The sequence below is a fragment of the Stylophora pistillata genome, chromosome 5 (assembly GCF_964205215.1).
Source record: "Stylophora pistillata chromosome 5, jaStyPist1.2, whole genome shotgun sequence".
NCBI lineage: Eukaryota > Metazoa > Cnidaria > Anthozoa > Scleractinia > Pocilloporidae > Stylophora > Stylophora pistillata.
In genome coordinates, this window is record NC_142523.1 from 12,512,556 (window position 1) to 12,527,923 (window position 15,368).

At 36.7% G+C, this 15,368-nt stretch overlaps 3 protein-coding genes across 3 annotated transcripts in view; 2 read left to right on the forward strand and 1 right to left on the reverse strand.

Annotated features, from left to right (window-relative positions):
- Positions 1-61: 61 nt before the first annotated feature.
- LOC111339416 (uncharacterized) lies at positions 62-5,078 on the forward strand. The gene is made up of 3 exons (XM_022946074.2): positions 62-410; positions 1,645-2,256; positions 3,692-5,078. Exons 1-3 carry the CDS (start codon positions 255-257, stop codon positions 4,301-4,303), a joined length of 1,380 nt encoding a protein of 459 aa, XP_022801809.2. The 5' UTR covers positions 62-254; the 3' UTR covers positions 4,304-5,078.
- Positions 4,482-13,971, reverse strand: LOC111339417 (pre-mRNA-splicing factor 18). The gene is made up of 15 exons (XM_022946075.2): positions 13,824-13,971; positions 12,605-12,673; positions 12,484-12,504; positions 12,017-12,118; positions 10,970-11,049; positions 10,019-10,052; positions 9,630-9,704; positions 8,163-8,240; positions 7,336-7,404; positions 7,001-7,066; positions 6,816-6,890; positions 6,499-6,570; positions 5,946-6,063; positions 5,361-5,398; positions 4,482-5,204 (listed from the first exon to the last, which is right to left on the reverse strand). The coding sequence occupies exons 1-15, from the start codon at positions 13,887-13,889 to the stop codon at positions 5,121-5,123; spliced, it is 1,047 nt and encodes a 348-aa protein (XP_022801810.1). The 5' UTR covers positions 13,890-13,971; the 3' UTR covers positions 4,482-5,120.
- A 403-nt stretch (positions 13,972-14,374) lies between these two features.
- LOC111339432 (uncharacterized) overlaps positions 14,375-15,368 on the forward strand; it is a 2,920-nt gene continuing 1,926 nt past the window's right edge. The window contains exons 1-2 of the mRNA XM_022946086.2: positions 14,375-14,640; positions 14,710-15,368. The exon at positions 14,710-15,368 is cut by the window's right edge and continues 1,926 nt beyond it. Of these exons, the coding sequence (XP_022801821.2) occupies positions 14,802-15,368 (567 nt within the window). The 5' untranslated portion in view covers positions 14,375-14,640; positions 14,710-14,801. The remainder of the gene's footprint in view (positions 14,641-14,709) is intronic.

Consider the following 15,368-nt stretch of genomic DNA (forward strand, 5'->3'; position numbering starts at 1 on the left):
TAAAAAAAAAATACATTATCTCAAGCGAGGCCAGTAGGGCTAATTTAAATTTAAACAAAAGAATATTTATACGGCAGCCATTTATGAAAGTGGTCTATGGGTTGAACTCTATTTTCTGGAGAATACACTTCAAGCAAATTGCTATGAAGAATTTATAAACCGCTGACTACAAACGTGAAAGCTGAGATATTTTGAGCAACTCATTCCCAGACCGACGCAGACTCATAATCCCCGCGTCGTCCCCCGTGGTTTAAATGGCGGTTCGAACATGTATATTTTTACTATTTTTCTCTGCTTATTTCAAAATTTACTGCCGTGTATCAGCACATAAAATTGTAAAAGTTGCAAACTACAACATTTGGAATGTTATGTTCCAGTGGGAAACAAGAAAATACTACATTGCGGATATGGTAATTTTTCACGTTTTTTCCATATAATTTCTTGTCCGTTTCTTGTTATGAATGTTCAACCTTCAAATATTTATGTATTTCCCGCTGTTTTGTTTCTTGGTTTTTGTGTGTGTGTGTGTGTGTGTGTGTGTGTGTGTGTGTTTTTTTTTTAGTGTTAATTATTTGGCAAGTTAGGATACTATTTTTCCGGATTCATTCAATGCAAGGAAGAGCAAAAATAAAGAATTTTTTTTTTATTTTTATCTTTGTACTTCAGGAATAAATTATTTACCACAGGAACCGACATTTGATATTTAAAATTTAACGTTATTATGTTTGACAAAGATTTTTGCAACTCTTAAATATGAGAGATTCTTCAATTGAAGATCGTGAGACTCCGGCTTATTTTTTTTTTAATGTTTATAAAATGTTTCGAAGTGTATAAACGAAAAAAGGTGGTAAAGCCTGGTTCACCTTACGATACCCGTGTTCATGTGTTTTGGAAGGATTGAAATTTTTTCATTTGTTTCATGTTGACATCAACCCAACGGCTTATTCAGGGCTCAACACCAACTGTAGCTCACTAGCCACAGACCTGTAGAAATTCAGTTTTGGCTGGTGGTTTTCGATTTCCACTAGCCAGTTTGGCTAGTAAACAAACTGAAATTGTCCTAACATCTAAGATGTCACTAGCCACTTGGCTAATAAGTTGAAAAGTTAGTGTCGAGCCCTGATATTTATATTGATTTTATTCATGTTGATTTTATTTCTTTGTTTTGTTTTCACATCATGACAAAGTATCATTCCATCAGTGGTCCATTTTTTTCTGGTTTTTGTTTGATAGAAAGATAGGTCAAGGTCAAACTGGAAACAAAACAGAATGATGTTTGTACAGACTGGTAGCCCAAGTTTATTTAACTCTCTAACTCCCACGAGTGACCAAGAGAGAATTTCTTCTAACAAAATCAATACAATATCAAGTACACAAATGTTGAGAAAATAGACAAATATTAATTAGGGGATTATCAGTTGATCCAAGACCAAATTCTCTGAACTGACATCATAACAATTGTATGGCAGACAGTAAGGAGAATTGCTAATGAGATCTTGTGAGTGAAAGATTTAAAGTGTATTCTTTTAGTGCTGTTTTGTAGTGATTCAACTCGGACTGCAAATAAAATCAAGCTTTTGTGTGGAGACCCTGCTATAATAAATTTGAAATTGCCCGTTAGTTTCTTGCTTTTAATTTTTTCAGATAAATAAAGTTAACCCAGATGTAATTGGTTTCCAAGAAGTGCGTGCTGATGCAAAAGATGACAGAAACCAGTTAACTGAACTTCAAGAGTTAATTCCACACTACAAACATTTAGTTTATCACCCTGTTGCCATGGTTACACCTCCAGGTGGTCGACAAGACCCACCAAGGTGGGAACAGGAAGGCCTGGGACTGCTCAGTAAACATCCCATAATATTAAGTCATGTTGTTAACTTAACAATTGGGAAAGGTGGTGTGGATCGCAACAAGCGAGCTGTACTTCACGTCCAAGTTGATATTGATGGAGAAGAACTGGACATAACAGTGCTTCACTTATCTTATGACAAAACTCAGCAGTGCCAAAATGCAGTGGATGTCATTAACTATATTGCATCCATGGGGAGTGAGCGCTCTGTTTTACTGGGTGACTTTAATGCATACGATGATTTCCATTGGCCTGTAAATGGAATAATGAAAGGGTCTTTTGACAAGGAAGGCCCATGCCATGCATCCAGTTATTTTGACCCACAAGGATCAAACCAAGGATATGGCTTTGTAGATGCCTGGGTGACAGCAAATGGGAACAGCAAGGGATACACCTTCAGCAATATGGTGTGTTGTGAAAGTGTTTGCCTGCAACACCTTTGTATACATGGTCTACCACTGTTTGTGTGTTTACCCTTTCACTCCCCATGAGTGACCAGGGCAGAATTTCTCCTCATAATGCCAATACAACATCAAGAGGACAAGTGCTGAGAATATAGGAAAATATCAACCAGGGCCGGGTTTTTCAAAGCCGGGTTAAGGTAACCTAGGGTTAGCATGAAATTGCAGATCTGAAAGCTTTAAAAGAAAGCTGAGTTTGAATCTCTATGTCTGCAATTTGATGATTGCATATTCTAAAAAGAATAGAGAAAATTTTCCTAAAAAGGCTATTGAACAGACAAATAGAGAAACCTGGATTTAATTTTAATCCTGGGTTAGTGCTAATCAGCCTTCAAACAACCAGGCCCAGGGGATTAATAGTTGATCAGATACCAAATTCTTCAAAGTAACTTCATAAGAATTGTATGACACCCAGTAGGGAGAATTACTAATGAGATCTGAGGGGCAAAAGGGTTCAATAACATCTGTGGTGTTGGTTACGTCAGTGGTCATCCTCTTTCAGTTGTACTTTTAAAACAGGCTGCAAATGCAGATTGCTGACAGGATTTGGTTAGCTTCTTAGCAATTCTCTGCTTCTGTGTTCCTGTAATCCTGTAATCAAGTTTAATGTCTTTGCGTGGGGCATGGTTGCCCATATTGCCCGAGCCAGAGGCTCATATAATCGCAAGACAACACCCACCCATCTCACTCCAGGGGAGGAAAACCATCACACAGTAATCTCGTGCATGGAAAATTAACGTCTCCTACCCCTAACCCTGCAGGAGATGGGACCTCCATTTATTCATCCCTATTCGAGAAGACTAGAATATCTAAACCATTTCTTGATGTTATAGAAAGGCAGCATATTCTTCTCAATTATTTTAAGACCTTGAGTGTTGGTCCGGCGGAGGCTCAAACCCTCGACCTCCCGCACATCAGTCCAGCGCTCTATCAATTGAGCTAAACGAGAGGCGGTTAAATAAAAAAAAAAATAACAGAAACATAACACATTCCTTTTAATCAATATGTCACCTAGTCTTGTACCCTTTCCACTGCAAATGAATTTGCATCAAATTCTCGTTGATTTTTCTTGTTTATTTATTGATTTTTTTCTAATGGAATATTAGCTGTATTGTGTTGTTCTGATGTCTCAACACTCATTTCAAATCCCTAATTGCCTAATATTCTCCCTCCAGCTGTTACACATTCCCTTGTAAATTATTTTGTTACAAGAATTTGGTGTTAGATCAGATAACAACTTCTACCTGATAAGTTTGAGTATTCTTGTTACTTGTTTGCTGGATCATGTATGGATATTATAGGGAGAAGTTACAGATCAATCACTTCTGGGAGTTAAAGGGTTAACAGCATTAACTAAGGACAAGTTTATTTTTTCTCGCAGCCAGAACCTGGACTCGTTAGTCGGCCAGACAGAATACTCGTTTCTGTAACTGGACTTCAAGTTGTGTCTGCTGAGATTCATGGAGATGGAAAAGTTTACCAACAAAAGTACAGCTTGCAAAATAAATGGCAAAGGCTCAAGAAAGTATTCCTCATGGCCAAAGAAACTGCAAATGGTCCACATTTCAAGTACACTTGTCATCAAGATTGTGGCCCTCATGGATCATGTCGCTGCGGTGTCTGTGTCAAAGGAGGAGATAAAAATAACTGCGAGTTGCCTTTCTGCTACGAATGCGATGCTGAACACTTCAACAATTTTTTATTACTTTTTGTGCTTTATTCCACAGCTGTGGTATTTATCTTGTACATTCTCATAAAAATACTGATACAAAGATGTTTTGCAACGAAAAGAAGAGTTCACTCCAGGGTTTTGTTTTTGTTCTCTAATAGAACACTGGGAATAGCTGTTGTTTGTTTGATGATTGCTCTTTACTTTATCACAATGTCTTTACTAAGAGACACCTTGGAAACCGTAAATGGAAGAATTGTCGAAGAGATGTTCCCTTCAGATCATATGATGGTCACCGCAAAGTTGAAGTTTACATACAGATAGCACAAACTTATTATCAAAATAAGTAACTCTGGGACTTAAGTGTTCTAATTCAGATAAAAGACTCAGGAAAAAAGTTTTAAGATGGATCATATACTTTCAGTGAGTTAACATGCAAGACCAACATTGGCATGATCTCCATTAAATTTATTTATTGATATATCAACAGAAACAACTGACCAATACTTTCAATTGTTTATTCTTGAGAAAAGCAAATTTACTTACAACATGGTTTGTACAGAGAGGATAGCAAGGGATGGCAGATCCCATTTTATGCAAGATTTTTAGAAAAATTCATGCATTGTGAGTACTTTAAACAATATTTCATGCAACACAAATTTACAAGGGAAAACTTTAAATCTCACCTTGCCATTCTGTAAAATTCACACATTTGATTAAAACTTTGGGCTTAATCATCATGTGTAACCCCTTTGCTACCCTCTCCAGAGATAATACAGTGTATGTGAAATTAACAGAGGTCTATGAACATTCTAGACAGTCAAATAATGAGAGATTTAAAAATGAGTGTTAAACAGCTTATCTGGTTTTGTTGTGAAGCTCCAACCTGTGATGAAGTTGCTGTTCACCCCTGACCTTTTCGAGTCTGTTGCTTCACTCATTTTGTTTGTAAATATAAAATGTCTTTTAATAACACTATTTTTGTGAGTTTTTCACAAAGGTTGTTTACATTCAAGCATTACCACATTGAGAATTTCAACAAAGTTCTTATTGAAAGCCAGTATGAGAGAACAATAATAAATCTTCTTTTGCACTTGCAGTTCAGGAGTCTTTTTTGTTGTTGTTTTTTTCATCTGTTCTGTTACTTTACAGCATTGTATTCCACAGACTTTGATGGATCTGCTGGAAACTTCTTTTGGCAAAATGTCATCAGACGTTTCAGTCCCTGACAAAGAACAAAACTGGTTACTTTTCATTTATATTGTAACCTTCAGTCAAAAAATTATGCAATACTTCACAGCATGTGTGCGACTTTATAAAACACATCATATTTGTTTTAAAATAACTATTTTTGATCATCATTGTTCATCTTTTTCTTTACCTGAATGTACTTCCTTTGAGTTTCATCATTAAGAACATCTGATTAAACAAAAGCTAAGGGAACATAGCAAGAACTGAAAGTTTTATAAGCTGCATTGTCTGGGTAGGAGTGAGTGTGAATCCTTTTAATTTCCAAGATCTCGTTATTAATTCTCCATACTGTCTGCTACACAATTCTTGTGGTGTGAGTTCAGAGAATTTAGTATTGAATCAACATTTAATCTCCTTGTTGACATTAATTTTTTCTTTAAAAAAATATTCTTTTTCTGTAGAATTCTTTTCTTTTTTTTTTTATTTTCCTCTCTTATGCCTGCCTCAAATAGCCCTTGCTACTTGCGGGCCCAAGCATTGTAATTTCTTATTAAGCTTAAATAAATTTGTTGCTGTTGTTGTTGTTGTTTATTCCCATCAATTGACTGCGTGATATTGTACTGATATTGTAAGGAGAAATTCTGTCTTGGTCTCTCGTGGGAGTTAAAAGTTTAAGAGAAGTGTGTTCATTGTAATTAAGCCTCAAAATTAAATGGAAACTTATCTGTAAAACAGCAAACATCAAACCCGTAATTAAAATTTCTAAAAAGGATACGAGCCACATTTTGAGCAAAGATTTTTTCTCTTCCTGTTCTTGCATGAATTCCCACCATTGTTACACCAATAGGCCAAGGTGCATTTCCTATTGCCATCTGAAGATACGAATCATTGGCCTGGGGGATAACAGACAGTGACGCTCGTCAAAATAAGTTTTCCTTTAAGGTATCCTTCTTTAGCGACTAAAGATTTCCCTTTGAAGTCCCATTCAAAGGTTTCCTAACTTTCTTTTAATCCTTTGTACCCTAGCATCAGTGTGCATATTCTCCATACTGTTCTCTATACATTTCCTAAGGTGCTGACAAGGAGAATTTGTTTAACAGTTGAGTGCCTCTTTAGTTGGTGATCATTTCCTTTATTCTCCTGACCTTATTGTTTGATTCAGTGGTGATATTGTAAGAAGAAATTAGATGCTCATCACTCTTAGGAGTCAAAAGGCTGAGGTAGAGCATAGTCTCAAGATGAAATTTTTTTTATCAAATCAACAATAAATAAAATTAATAAAAGATTGAAGTAAAATTAAAGTTAGAAAATCTAAGTTGACTTCATACCTTTACATACTCTCTGTCTAACAGATTCATAATGATGGTTGTCAATGCACCAAGAATATCTTGAGGTGTTTTCTGTTGGGAAACAACAAACAAATCAGACATCAACAAGAGCAAGTGTCTGAGGTTTTTTGATGACATTTGATGGATACAACATCTTTCTTTTTAAATGAAATGAAAATCTTCCTAGTATGGAGAAAATCTATGTCATATTTTCAAATGAAGGTTATCACACTTTGATAGTTATGGTTGTTGTTATTGATGACTTTGAAATTCTATTATTACCAAAAAAAAGCAGTTTTTCATTATTTTTTGTTTACCTTATTTTTAAGTTTCCTCAACAATGGCTTTAGATATGATTCTGTTTGTCTTTGAGTGGCACCTGCCAATTTTGCCTATTCAACAAAATAAATAAAGATTGCACAACAAATTAGTTGGTCAATATACTCAGCATCTTAGTGCTGTTGAGACAGAAACACACAAGAGTGTTACTGCAGTGTGCTACCTCTAAGCTTCTTTTGCTATCGTCAGATCTGGTTTTGCAATCCTTAGCCCACAAACCAAGGAGAAACTGAAAAGAAAACAAAACAAATAGATATCTCATTAACAAAGAGATTCCATGTCACCATGGGTCTGTACAGTTACTGTTAGTAACAGATCAGAGATGACATCAAAATGTGGCAAGAACATCAATGAAATGCTCAGCTGTGGGTCATCTGCTGCATTCTTGGATCACGTACATGTCTGTTATTTTATCGATGGCTTTATCCAAATGACAGTTTAATATACTTCAATTCTCCATAATTAACAATTTCTGTACAAGCACAATCTGTAGTTTACCTGAATAAACTTTAAGATGACATCTTGATCCAAATTTTCATCACCTTTACCCATATTTATAGCCAGTTCCTTTACAAAATAATAGAATACATTGTGCATATAAAGGCTGATAGTTTCTAAAGAAACTGTTTGGGGCTGTGTCAGTGGGGGTAACAAAATAATCTGGATATGTCAACAAAGTTGAAATGGTAAATTACAAACGATTACAAAAGCTTTTGTAATCGTTACGGTGGCCAATTTACCATTTCAACTTTGTTGCTATATCCAAATTATTTCATTGTGCATATAGTTTAAGAAATATACAAAATTAATATCAGTATTAAAAAGAATTATTTCAATTGCAAAATACATTTAAAAATAAGAAGTTGACCAAAGATCAGCTTTTTTGGAGCACCGCTGCCTGGTTAGCTCATGTTGTTGAGCGCCACACTGCCCTGCAGGAGGTTGAGGGTTCAAGCCTCAGATTGGACCAACAATCGCGGTCCTAAAATAACTGAGGAGAATGTGCTGCCTTTGTTATGACATCTTCAAATGGTTAGACACTCTAGTCTTCTCGGATAGGGACGAAAAACTGTGGGCCATGGGTCCTGTCTCCTGCATCTTCTCTGTGCTGGTTAGTACGGGATGTAAAGGAACCAACACACCTATCACAAAGCATAGGGAATGTAGCTCCTGGTGTTGTGGTATGGCCTTGATTCTGATATTAGGGGCATCTACAAAATTTCCATCAAAAATGGTAAACTGCTCAATGCAATCTGGCCAAAGTCCCCTGCAAAGTGATGTAAATTAAATCAGAAGAGCCACATAGTGGTTGTATTGTATTGTACCTTAATATCCTCCAAGGTTGTTCCATCTTCTTCAACTTGTGAGGATTCTTCACTATCTGAGTTTTGTTGTTCACCACCCTACAAAAACATCCTTTTGATTAATTGCCTGATTCTCCCTACTTTCTTACATGATAGTCTTTGCTCAAGCCAAGTGCCAGTCCAGCTGGAGTTTATCCCAGTTTCCATAGCATGATGCAATAAAGAGTGTTACTACCCTCACTGGATGGGATGCTAGTCTGTCAAAAGTTACCCCCCCCTCCATTTCATCAGGCTTCCCTGACAGTTTGGTGGTACCCACTTGTAATTCTGGAGGGGGAGGACTACACTGTAAAAGTAGAGTTTTTTACCCAAGAACACAACAGTAACTCTCACCTCTCGAAACTGAGTCCATCACACTTACCATCAGGCCACTGTGCCTATCCTATTTGCCATACATTTCTGAACATTTTTAACCCTGAGATCTCATTGGTAATTCTCCCTACTGTCTGTGATACAATTCTCATGATGTTCCTTTAGAGAACTTAGTATCTGATCAACTGATAATCCACTAGTTGATATTTTTCTTTATTCTCATCACCTGTCTTCTCGATATCATATTGGCATTGTAAAGAGAAATTCTGTCTTGGTCAAGCATGGGAGTTAAGGGTTTTATTACATCCATTTTGAAATCACTGGTGGTCCCTGTAATCTGATTGGCTCTAATTGGTGTGATTTATTCACGAATCACACCATTTTTTGCTCTAAATTGCATCATTTTATGCTTGACTGAGTTTTTGACACATGACGTCAAAGTCTTTCTGTTTTGCATGCAAAATAAGATCTAAAAGCGTTTCCGGTCCCGCTTTTTATTTAAAAACCGGCTCAGTACTGCATCAATAAAATATTTGAATTGACCAAGTCCTGTATTTGGGCAATTTCAAAATGGATGTAACAAAGTGGTAATTGAACCTCGTGTTGTGCAATTTTGGTCTGAAATCATACTTGTGATTTCAAATCGAACTCGTACTGTGCACTCATTTGGTTTTGAAATCACGCATATGATTTCAGTCCAAATTGCACTCCACTCAGTTCAATTACCATTATTAACCACATTAAAATCATTAATTAACATTTTTATTTTAAAAGAGTAGTATAATCGTTGGTTTCACGATGTGGTCACTTTGGGTGTGGATTGCACCCAAAGCAACCACATCGTGAGACAAATGATTATACTATCAAGGCTGTGCTCTAAGAAAAATTGAAGGGAGCCCAGTGTTTTGAAACGTGAAATCCAGCGCCCAGCATATGCTTTCTAAGAAAAACTAAGATTCCTGAGTTGCCCAAGAGCAAAAGGAAGGTGCCAGGGGCCACTGGGCACTGCTAAACCATAGCCCTGACCATTAAAAGTGTTATCTACCCTGATAACAAACCACAACCTACTTGACAATATAACTTTTTATTGTCACCTTTTGTTTCATGAAAGCATACCTGCTGTTTAATCAACTCTGCTAAATATTCCTGATCCACTCTTTCCATGGCTGCTTTGAAGTCATTCCTTAAACCCTGGTGCAAAAAAAAAAAAAAAAAAATTAATAATAAATTCAATGAAAATACAGAAGGATCCTCTCAGCAATTTTTTCATGCCATGTAATGCATATACTTTTTGCTGTGCAACCACCTCCCAGTGTAAAAAGAAAAGATATATGTTTCTGTGGAGTAAAACATGGTGTTGTGAATCTACAGCTATTAGCAATTCTTTCAGTAATTCTTTCTTTCATCTTCATTGTTTTCAACTGTGTAGCATTGTGTAAATCATCAGTAGGCTGTACAAATTGTATTTCAAACCAAAAACATTGGACTGAATTCCAATCCAATACCTTATTGATTTCTGGAGCAAGCATCTCAATCCTCCTGTTGATTAAAAATACAAAAGTTCTCTCTTTACCTTTAAACACCTCCATATTAAAAAATAAAACACAAGTATTCTGTTGGAAAGACTTGACACTTCTTAATTAGGGATCCAGGCAAGCTTCAAATTCCCCACCCACTAGCACGAACAACAGTCAAATGCCATTGGTTGCATGCAAAGGGGGGGGGGAGGGGAGGGGCAGAGTTGAACCTTTGAATGGATCAGAGGAACACCCTGAGTAAGTTAAGCTATCCCTTTAAGGCTGCTTTGAACCTACTTGACAATATAACATTCGCTCCGCCATTCGCTCCGACGAAGGGCTAACGCTCGAAACGTCAGCTTTTGTAATCATTACGGTGGCCAATTTACCATTTCAACTTTGTTGATATATCCAAATTATCCCTTTAAGGGCCCACATTCCCCCTAAAAAAATTTGAAATTATGAGCAAAGGACACAATAATATTGCCACAGTTAAATGCTTTACAATATTGGTTATACTGTGGTGTTGTTTTACAAATGGGCTTCACAAAGCTTTGGTCAGTGTGTTAAGTGCAATCTTTTCAAAGCTTATCACAGGGAGACGCACTCTTGCTTGACTTTTTTCAAAGAAATAATTTGGCCAACAGGAAAAAAAAAAAAAAAAAAAAGAAAAAGCTCAGGCAAGTAAGGAGAAGGAGAAAGAGTTTTGTGAAGAAAACAATTGAACATGTCTGTTTTGAATAATATTCTATCAAAAATGTTTCGTACCTCACTTTGACCTCCCACCATAAAAATAAGTTAGATAAATATTTAGTTATCACTCACTATGATAAAGCTACCCAACACAGGTTGCAAAGTTAGTCACCAAATTTTTTTCATGGTCACCATGGCTACCTACACTACAAAGAGTCACAGCTTGGTGGCTCATTGACAACAAACCTCAATCTTTGACAAGCCTCCTCATCACTCTCAGCAAACAATCTGATTGGTTCTCCCCTTTCTCTCAATCTGCGAATCACCTTTGGTACATGAAGAAAAGGCTTTTACTTACCACATACATTGCATGGAGGGGGAGGGCATTGGGGTCTATTAGAAACAGCAAAACTGTAGAAAATATCATTTAAAATCATAAAACTATAAAAAAAATTCAAAGAAAACAGAAAACCACATGCAAAACTGTCAAAACTGATCAATTTTCACATCCCAGCTATCAAAGCCATAATCGATCCAATATAGTGTGACAAGTGGAGCACACAGAGGTTTTCTCAAGATTGGTGGAGGCCCATAATTGCCACTCAGATGGAAGAGAAACAAGAACCCAAATAGGAAAACAACAATGGCTATCAAATCTGAAAACCCATTAGTATTTTTGATGATAAACAAAAAAATCAAATGCTAAAGAATGAAAAATCTGCAAACCACAATGAAAACCAAAGCTGAAAAACCGAAGCAAAGTTTTTTTGGCACAAAAATGGAAAAACTGATCTAAAACATAGCCAAAACCACAAAAATAAAAATGCCCCCCTCTTACAGGTGAAATTCAATCACTGCAAGAAAGATCATGGGTTGGGTATCTACCAGGGACTAACAAGCGTCTCCTATGTAATTGCCTTATGCAGATACCAGCTGATTTCGATGGAATGCTGTTTTTATTTTCTATTTAAAGGTTTTTATCAGATTATTTAGTGAAAGTTTCTATGGAAACTGTGGTGCTGCGTCGGTTGGGGTAACAAGTAATTTGACTATATCAACTAAGTTGAAATTGTAAATTGGCCACCATAGTGAGTTAGAAAGCTGATGTTGCAAGCATTAGCCCTTCGTCAGAGTGCTCTGACGAATGGCTAATGCTTGAAATGTCAGCTTTTTAACTTGTTATGGAGGCCAGTTTACAATTTCAATTTAGTTTATCAGAGTATTGTCAACTTTCTTAGAGATTTTTAATCTCTGCTTGTTACTCTTTAATTGTCACTAAGTTACAATAACAACCTCCTCTCGTGGGATCAGAGCAGATTTTGCTTCATTTTCATCTTTTTTTCTTTTGAAGGCAGCAAATATATCATCATCTGCAGCCCTTTTACCAGCTCTCTCCTGAAAATCGATGAACAAAAGACTCGTGATCACAAGGCATACTCTGTTATTGAAAGCTATAATAAGTAAGTCAGGGCTCGACGCTAATTCTTCAACTTACTAGCCAAGTGGCTGGTGACATCTTTAGTTTGTTTACTAGCCAAACTGGCTGGTGGAAATCGAAAACCACAAGCCAAAACTGAATTTCTACTAGTCTGTGGCTAGTAGGCTACTGTTAGTGTTGAGCCCTGTAAGTACTCTTAATTCATGATTATCATTAAGTTTTTTCTTTGTTCTTAAATTTGCACTGTCTTTGATGAGGGTATAACACTTTTAGTGAAGCAATATTGTGTAGCACCTCTTAATCAAAAAGAGAAATAATTTACCTCTTTTTGCTGAAGCCTTTCCTAGATTGAAAAGAAAGTATACAAACTATTAGAGGACTAAATAGGTAAAATTAATTTATATTTAAAACTTGTGAAAAAATTTAGTACTGTGAGCTTTTACCTCCTGCTTTTTTCTATAGTCTTCTGCCTGTTTAGCCACTAGGTCACCGCGTCTGAAGTATTTTTTATTCTGGTGCAAGACAAAAGTAACATATTTTGATGTAGTGTATATTAACAACATCAACAACCAAATAAATGAAAATGCTATTTGTAAATATGAATGTTGTAAAAACTAGAATATCTCAACTGACAATTCTAAGAAAGGTATAACTTAGTGCTAAAAACAAATATATGTTTCAATGCTATTGAATTGAAGAAAGAGGAAATTTACACCTTCTGTATCCTCTCTCTTTGAATAAAATTGTTGGCTGCAGTTGGCATTACTTAGTTCTTATTAACCAAGCGGGAGGTCTGTATGGGAGAATCTTGACCGAGGTCGCCAGTACAGACCGAATGCAGTGAGGTCTGTACCAGCGACCGAGGTCAAGATTCTCCCATACAGACCAACCTAGCTCGGTTAATAAGATGTTTATATATTGATTTCAGCCAATAAGATTTGTGAATTCAGTAGTTTACAGTCCTTGTGAGACACAGCCATATAATAAATAGCTTTATTCAGAACTGACGTAAATGCACCCCTCTTGACACTTATCTAAGAGTTAACTGAGATGCCATTTAACCTTTTACTAAGCATTTTAGTTGATAAACTAATCCTCAAATTTAAAAATTATAGGTTACACCAAAAATAACCATCAGTTATCAATCTCCTGAAACACGAGACAATCAATCTCATTTCCTATTTTTATGATAATGATTATCAGTCTATACTCTCTTTCATTCCAGTAGAGATTTAGTGATCTATGCTTCTTAATTTCTTTACTTATCTATGCGTTTATATCTGTGGTGGTCGGTATACAGATTGTAAATTAAACGTTGATGCAGCGTGGAGATGTTCGTTTACAATTTTTTTGTGCGCCTGCAGTACAAATTCACAAGGCTCGATCAAACAACGATCGAAATAAATTTTCTAACTGTGTGTAGAGTTTGCTCTTCGTCTTTCCTTCCCCCAAAAATTTCCTTCATTTTATTTAATGTTTATAAAAATCAAGAGAGAAGAAAACGCGCAAAAGAAACCATGAATACAGAGAAAGACGAACTAAGCCTGCAGGCGTGAAGGGGTAAGAGTTTGAGCTAAAGCGAATTCTACTCCCACGTTGTTCTGTTCAAATGTCACACAGTTTGGCCAGACTTTCCCTAAGTTATAAATTAAGGATACTAACCGATGTGACTTCATTTTGGTCAATCTGTTTCTTTTTTCTATCGATTTCAGCAAGAAGAAAGTCCATTGACACAGGTCGAAGTGTCCTCGAATAACTATATATTCATGTAAGCAGTGGAATAGTGTCCTTGATAGATTTTCCACCAGAACTGAGAAGACACTGGGAATGAATAGTTGGGAGACAGTCACAGAGGACTTCCGCCGGAAGTTTTGTCCGTATTTTACGTCTGAGGTTTTGGTTTTCTTGTCAAAACTTTATAAAACCGTAATTAGTTAAAGTTAAATTGGTAAATATAACAAGAAAATCTTTATTTTCTAACCTCTACCTTGTCCTCTATAGATTTTTCTTTTTACAGAAATTTGGTGCAAACCGGATTTCGGGGTGCTTTCCCATCAGTTCTGTAAATTTTATTTTGTACATTCTCCGCGAAACCACAGGGAACCCATACAATCTGTTTGTGTAGCCGACCGTTGTTTTATAGTGAATGTACCAGATTTACCGTTTGCCTCACCTAGAGTGATATGTTGCTGACTATGCACTTAAATCATTGATAAATAAACGATGAATTACTTTACCTGTGGTGCATAGTCGTCAAGTAATTCAACGTTTATTTATCAATGATTTATGTACATAGTCAGCAATATATCACTCTAGCCTGAGGCAAACGGTAAATCTGGTATATTCACTATAAAACAACGGTCGACTACACAAACAGATCGTAGGGGCTTCCTGTGGAGAAACTTGATCCTGCAGGTCACCTTCGTTAATTTACTGTGAGCTTCACTTGCATTCTCTTTGAGTTGAAGTCATCTTCAGGGTATGTGTTTTCACTTTTAAAATGTAATTTTTAGAGAGATCTTTACTGACTTTTGTTTTTATTACCAAGTTTTGCAGCTGCTAGGCCGTACGTGGTCAGGCGGAGTTTCCTCCAGAAGTCGTTGAACTGCTGTAATAGTTTCCTTTTTACTCCAAGACATAATGCAATTTTCCTCACTTTCGATCGCTGAAGAATCCTTCTCAAGCTCAAAAAATGTGTCTACCCCAGTTGATCTCGATGTTTCTATCACTACAGCTGTGATTTTGGTCACTCTTTCCTCGTTCCTGTTCTTCTTGGCTTGCATCATAGTTTTCATCTATTACAAATGGCGCCTCTGTCGACACGTGGTAGAAACCCGTATCGGACTTGTGGTCTTCTTCCTTGGAGCGTTACTCACTCTCATTACGACCCTCAGTTCGTTTGAAGAACAAGAAATCTATGCGGTGTATCGCCTAATTCTCCTGGCCGTTTGCGGAATTGGAGTGTTGATGGTTGGTTGTGCAATGCTTTTCGAGAATGCTTCCCCCGACAGACCACTAGATGACTACGGCTACGAAAGACTCCCAGTTGGTTATATGCACGGTAGCTTGGGAATGATCATCTGGGTCGTAACGATACCCCTCGGCATCCTAGAGCTCTTCTTCGCCATTGGAGCTGCTAGGAAAGCTCCTAATACCATGTATGCTGCTGTGAGGTACACAGCTCTGGTGCAAAAGATTGTTCAAGCA

Excerpts from the sequence above, each read along its gene's own strand:
- LOC111339416 (XM_022946074.2), top strand. The coding sequence starts at position 255 with ATGGCGGTTCGAACATGTATATTTTTACTATTTTTCTCTGCTTATTTC. Across the intron at positions 411-1,644 it reads AATACTACATTGCGGATATG|ATAAATAAAGTTAACCCAGA; the intron begins GTAATTTTTCAC and ends TAATTTTTTCAG. Across the intron at positions 2,257-3,691 it reads GATACACCTTCAGCAATATG|CCAGAACCTGGACTCGTTAG; the intron begins GTGTGTTGTGAA and ends TTTTTCTCGCAG.
- LOC111339417 (XM_022946075.2), bottom strand. The coding sequence starts at position 13,889 with ATGGACTTTCTTCTTGCTGAAATCGATAGAAAAAAGAAACAGATTGAC. Across the intron at positions 7,405-8,162 it reads CAACCTTGGAGGATATTAAG|GAACTGGCTATAAATATGGG; the intron begins GTACAATACAAT and ends TATTTTGTAAAG. Across the intron at positions 5,399-5,945 it reads CTTTGCTCAAAATGTGGCTC|ATGTTCTTAATGATGAAACT; the intron begins GTATCCTTTTTA and ends TTGTTTAATCAG.